This window comes from Limulus polyphemus, unplaced genomic scaffold (assembly GCF_000517525.1).
Source record: "Limulus polyphemus unplaced genomic scaffold, Limulus_polyphemus-2.1.2 Scaffold6511, whole genome shotgun sequence".
NCBI classification, from domain to species: domain Eukaryota; kingdom Metazoa; phylum Arthropoda; class Merostomata; order Xiphosura; family Limulidae; genus Limulus; species Limulus polyphemus.
In genome coordinates this window covers 1-6348 of record NW_013672121.1, presented here as the reverse complement: position 1 = coordinate 6348, position 6348 = coordinate 1, and the positions used below count along the sequence as shown (strand labels likewise).

General features: G+C 31.8%; 1 protein-coding gene across 1 annotated transcript in view; it reads right to left on the bottom strand.

Annotated features, from left to right (window-relative positions):
• Positions 1–6061, bottom strand: part of LOC106473800 (SWI/SNF-related matrix-associated actin-dependent regulator of chromatin subfamily A member 5-like) — a 10360-nt gene extending 4299 nt beyond the window's left edge. Inside the window, exons 1-10 of the mRNA XM_013934475.2 lie at positions 5992–6061; positions 5538–5690; positions 5251–5383; positions 4319–4467; positions 3983–4105; positions 2661–2771; positions 1550–1663; positions 1278–1403; positions 952–1068; positions 649–783 (exon numbers count right to left, since the gene is read on the bottom strand). Coding sequence (XP_013789929.2) covers positions 649–783; positions 952–1068; positions 1278–1403; positions 1550–1663; positions 2661–2771; positions 3983–4105; positions 4319–4467; positions 5251–5383; positions 5538–5642 — 1113 coding nt within the window. The 5' untranslated portion in view covers positions 5643–5690; positions 5992–6061. The remainder of the gene's footprint in view (positions 1–648; positions 784–951; positions 1069–1277; positions 1404–1549; positions 1664–2660; positions 2772–3982; positions 4106–4318; positions 4468–5250; positions 5384–5537; positions 5691–5991) is intronic.
• Between the last annotated feature and the right edge of the window lie 287 nt (positions 6062–6348).

Below are 6348 nucleotides of genomic sequence, written 5' to 3'. Positions count from 1 at the left end.
TAGGTAACAGTGGCACAAAATATGGCACAGTATTTTTAAAACATTAGAGTTTTTTTTTCTTTTACAACATAAAAACTTTGTTGTTGTTTTTCAGAAAAAGCAAATTGTACACTGAACCATGTAAAATGCTAGTTTAAATAGTTTATGATTTGAGTATTTAAACAAAAAATATCAGTTAATGTTATTTTAGGATGAAACAGAGGATGTGACAAGAGGAGTTTGGTTTTCTATTTCATGGCTCTGTAACCAAATAAGATCGTAGGCTATGAAAATTATGCTTTGCCTGAACGATGGTGATATTATACTAAGTAATTTACATTTTACATTAAATTTCATACTTCTTGGAGGGGTGGTAAATGAAATGAATTAGAGAAGAAATGATGCCTAGAGAGTAAATGTTACAATTCTCACAATTTTTTAAAAATATTGCCTTATAGAAGTAAGAACTCAAAATTTATATACTATTAAAATATGGGTTATTAGCTATGTTTTATGTTGTACTTATTGGTATACCATAAAAAGAAAGTAGTCTAATTAAATTTTGAATGTAACTCATTAAAACCTTATGAAATGTGCAGAAAAATATGTCCGTGGAGAGACAGCACTGCTGTTAAACTCTAATTCGTAAAGATTGACAAAAGTTATAACCTTGGCATCCAGAGCTTTCTTGATACTGGCCCTTCGCTGTATGCGGGCTTCCCCCCGTTCAATCTGGGCCATGATCCTCTCAATGTCTTGTAGCTCATGGCACCTTTCCCAGAACACTGCAGAATACTCCATCACCTGAATAAGAACAAAATCTTTTACACACTGCCTTTATTCAGATATATAAATAATAAAAAAGTTAAACATGTGGTACGATATAAACACACTTTATTTTCTGGGTGTTCAAATGGTGCCAGGATTTAATCGACTCTACAGAAATTCCTCCAAAGTAAAACGAATAAATACCTCTTCTGGTGATTTTCCTTCTACCTCCCGGGATACATTTTCAATGTCATCTCTTCCATACTTCTCATTGGCTTTCACAAACTGATTGAAATCCCTTCTACTCCAGTTCGTAAAACCCTGAATGAAAAATCAGATGATCTCATGAAAGAAAAAATGTTAAAAAAGAAGAAAACACATTTTAGGTGATTAATTATAGACACACAAGCTAAAAAACTACCTTACACTGGTATTAATCATCATAATTTCAACAATCTGAATCCCACTACATTTCATGTACAAGATTGACAGTTTTGTATTTAACAATTTTATTATCTTGGCAGCAATACCTCTGTTAAAAGTTTTTCTTTTTCAGCAATTTCTTCTTCTGTTAGGGGTTCCGCTTCATCAATCTTTTGTTGTTCCTCTTGTTGGACTCGATCAGCATCTGCACCAAGCTCTGGATTTTGTGGAACCTATTAAGCATTGATAAACAGGAAAATTATACATAAAATCCAAAAACAGAACTAGAAATCTTACAAAAGAAATAATACGGTGATACTAGCAAGCACTGACAATGAATACAAGAATAAATGTTAACAGGTATATAAAGAAATATTACCTTATACCCAATAGTTTTCCTGAAATAATAGATCTCCTTATCCAGAAGTTCAAATAATCTAGGAGGAAAGAACTGAAAGTCTTGAATGTTGGGTTGTTTTGGAGGACGTGGAGCCTACAGGAGTAAATACATCAAAATTAATTTGAGAGAAAGATAAGCTTAATCTGTAAACACTGTCCAGTTTTGTTTGGAGATATCAATACTGCATGGCCTAAAACTATACTTAAGATACTAGAAAACGTAAGATTACACGTGTACGCTACATTCAAACTGACACAAATCTTTACAAAGAATTAGCAGAATATATTGAAAAACAAAAACTGTAACACATCAGGAAAACCTGCAAGACATTAACCCTTGTTTGTTTTTTTTAACCAAGTGTACCGTACCTATCTAAATACCAGCTTGTTCACAAGCAGTATAAAAACCAACAGAAAAGATACTCAAAAAATTCTTTTTTACACTGTATGATAAAATCACAATTTTAAGAATAAAATTTTCAGAGAAAAACTGACATTTTGGTCTAGTTACTGTTGCAAAAACTTATTTCTCCCGACTAATTACATTGTAATAAGAAATCTTGACCAATCACAGTTACATATTAAAAAGAAGAACTTAGCTGGATTTGATTTGTTTGGGTATTATTAATCCAGAAGTTAGTCCCCACTAAAAATAAAAAATGGTCATCAAGAATCTAAATTACTGCAATAATGTACACATATTTTAAGTTGCATCTTGAAAATGAAAACAAAGGGAATACCAAATAATTAGTCATGGTCTTAATCAGTTATAGAGTTTTATAACTCTAAGAAACTATGAGTAAAATAAAAGGAGAATATGTTATACTACGTCGACCAAACTACATCTGCTGCATCCGATGAGGCCTTTCGTCCAATACCAGGGTTCATCTGGCTGACTGAGGTACTTTAGATATAGTTGTGGTCTATATGCTATATATATATTTATTTATTTATTTTTTACAAATTAGATTTTTAGATTAAACATTAATAACACAAAATCATTTTATTTTTAGCACTGTAAGACTGTATATAAAAATAAGGAGAAAAACTAAACTAGTGATGAGTACTGTGTAAAAGCTTATGCATCATACCTTAGGAGCTTTTGGTTCGCTGACTCGTAAGGCTTCTCTAAAATAAGCATCAACAGCATAGTTGGCCTTTCTTTCTCGTTTAGGAGGCTCAATCCAGTGCATTCCACTAGCCTACATTCAGTAAAAATACACGTTTCTTCAGGATGAAAAATAAAAATATCTGACTACTTTGTAAAAACTAACTGATAAACAGAAATAAAACGAAGCCTGAATCACGTGCATTAACTTCTTATGGATTGACATGAAAAATCTACTACATGTTAACATAATTAACTCTCTCGCTACGGATTTGGTCGAATCAGCAGAGTTCATGACCCAAAATTGACCTTTATAGTTTCCATATTAGAATTTCTAATATCTTTTATCTTCACATAATTTCACAAGCTTTCAGTAATAAAGTTCATGACCCAAAATTGACCTTTATAGTTCCCATACTATAACTTCTAATATCTTTTATCTTCACATAATTTCACAAGCTTTCAGTAATAAAGTTCATGACCCAAAATTGACCTTTATAGTTCCCATACTATAACTTCTAATATCTTTTATCTTCACATAATTTCACAAGCTTTCAATAATAAAGTTCATGACCCAAAATTGACCTTTATAGTTTCCATATTGGAACTTCTAATATCTTTTATCTTCACATAATTTCACAATCTTTCAGTAATAATTAAGTCTTCTGTAGACAAAAATTAGAATTTCTTTAATGAAGTATTTTCACTCAAATTTTTTTATTTTTCTCTGTGAATATATGGAGTCAAACTGTTGACTGCACCAAGTGCAAAATGATTTTCATGCTAAGATGAAAAATAAAAAAAATCTCAAATTTAATTGCGTAATCTCTAAAAGCTCCTAAATAAATTTCAAACATTTTTTTCCAGTAAAACTTTATGTTTTATGTTATTTTCTATACCCTTTATTTGATGACTCTGTAACTAAATAAAATTGAAACCTATAAAAATTATGTTTTCCCTGAACAATCACAACATTATAATAATTTACACTAAATTTCATACTTCTTGGAGGGGTGGTAAATAAATTAGAGAAGAGGGGTGCATAGAGGGAAAATGTCACAATTTTCATACTATAGGATATTCAGGATTTTTTTTAAATATTGCCTTATAAAATTTAGATTATTAGCTAAGTTTTTATGCCAAATATATTCATATATCATGATAAGAAAGCAGTTTAATTAAATTTTAAATGTAACTCACTAAAATCTAGTGACACGTGCAGAAAAAGATGCCCATAGTGAAAATATTAAAGTAATTTCGATTAAAATGCTACGTAGTAATCTGTTTTAGAATCTCTCAAGATACCTTTTGTTTCTCTCTGTAATCTTCTCCTTCAAACTTGTAAACACTTTCACCTGGTGTGTCAAGAGTGAAGTTTCTCAGAGAGCTCTCTCCAAGCGATTCTAACTTTTTCTGTAAAGCTTCCGTCTAGCAGGAGAAATAAGAAAAGGTTGTCAGACTTACAGCATGTAAATTTTCTCAGGAAGATGTTTAATAAATAAAAAATCATTAACATCTGAACAGATAATTTTGTAAGTTAAGAAACATTTACATCATTTTTTTTATATTTAATTTCAAGCCATACTTTCAATTTTAAAAGTGGTTTCCCGCTTTTAAAGTAATTATAGAATATTTCAATACCTTTTGTTCCCCCTTCTCAAGGATAGCATCCACATCTTCATCAGTTATTTCACTATCCTTCGATGCAAATATATGGTTTGCACCATGCCGAATCATTCCTAACATTTCATCTTTTCCTAGTTTGTTTCCTTGGCTGTCTACTAAACGTCCTACAAGTGAAATCACAAGGGTTTTGTTCAACTGAACATTTTGCAAAAACAATAAAGTAATTTATCCTAAAACTTAAAAGGTCATCAGGAAAGCTAACTAAAAACTGTTACTAAACATTTAAACTGGTCTTTACCTTTAACACAAACAAGACAAATTATGTATGTGTAAAGTCCTTCTCTTTACCTCAGATTCACAAAAAAAAACTGCATGCTTAATGAAGCATAAATTGCTGGATTTAAGTAAATAATGAAGTACAGTAGATTTTAAACACTTTTTTTAAAACTATTTCATATATACCTACTTTTTAACTCTTACTGATAATAACTATCTAGTTAGTTAGATACTACATTTCATAATGCTCTACTTATTATTGTTAGTATCACCTTCTTTAACTTGATCAGCTTTGCTCTTACTACTATATTAATGGATGACTTAAGTATGCAAAAAGTTTCTGTATCCACTGACAACATTACTTTAGAACCACGAATATCTAGTAGGCTATTTGTTGGGTTTTGCACAAACCTACAATAGGGCCATATGCAAAAGTCGTCTCTAATTTTGAATTGATAGACTACAGTGAAGGCAGCTAGTCAACACCACCCACTGAGAACAAAAAGCACATCCACAAACCCAAAGTGTAAAGCAAAATGTTTCCTGTCAGTAACAGACTACAAGACACAGTTTGACACGCTAACCCACGAGGTAACAATATTAGTTAACTATTTAACCCATGACAATACTGTGTTAAACAACAACAGTACGTAGCCAAGAAATGACTTTACCTTGTTGAATAACAACAGTATCCAGACGAAGCTTGATTTCAGCACGTTCAACTATTCTCTCTTCTACTGTGTTCTCCGTTATCATACGAAAAACCCGAACAGTTTTCTCTTGACCTATTCTGTGTGCCCGATCCTAGAAATATCACAAAGTACACATAATACTCCTTCCACTACTAAAACTATCTCAATAAAAAGTTTCATAGATAAGTCAGTAACAGCACTAGGAACTTTCTTACATTTAACAAAGACGTCCAACATGTTAATGGTAAATTTAGCAGAAAACCTACCATAGCCTGCAAATCGACTTGAGGATTCCAGTCCGAGTCATACAGAATAACAACATCGGCAGTGGCAAGGTTAATACCCAGCCCTCCCGCTCGAGTGCTTAACATGAACAGGAACTTCTCACTCTCGGGTCTATTGAACTCACCTATTTGAATCTGAAAAACAAAACAAATTGTTCAGATTTAGGTAAAAACCTCCTGAGCTTCCAAATAAATAAAAACCATAGCTATCTTATGTATATGGAATACTAAAACTCACGATGTAAAAATTCCAAAGATAAAATTATTTCTGATCTCTAGAAAACACTGTATTTACTAAAAAATAAAAAATGCTTTTACTGTAATTTATCATATATTGTTTTTTTGTTTGCCAAATGCTTATCCACTTCTTAAGTAATTTTACATATTAACTTGAATAAGTCTACCTAGACAACAGTAGGTAATGTCCTGTACTTACATCTCTATCTTCATGGTGGTCTAACCATCCAGTCAACAATATAAATAACTCAAACAAACCTACCTAGACAACAGTAGGTAATGTCCTGTACTTACATCTATCTTCATGGGGGTCTAACCATCCAGTCAACAATATAAATAACTCAAACAAACCTACCTAGCCAACAGTAGGTAATGTCCTGTACTTACATATCTTCATGGGGGTCTAACCATCCAGTCAACAATATAAATAACTCAAACAAACCTACCTAGCCAACAGTAGGTAATGTCCTGTACTTACATCTATCTTCATGGGGGTCTAACCATCCAGTCAACAATATAAATAACTCAAACAAACCTACCTAGCCAACAGTAGGTA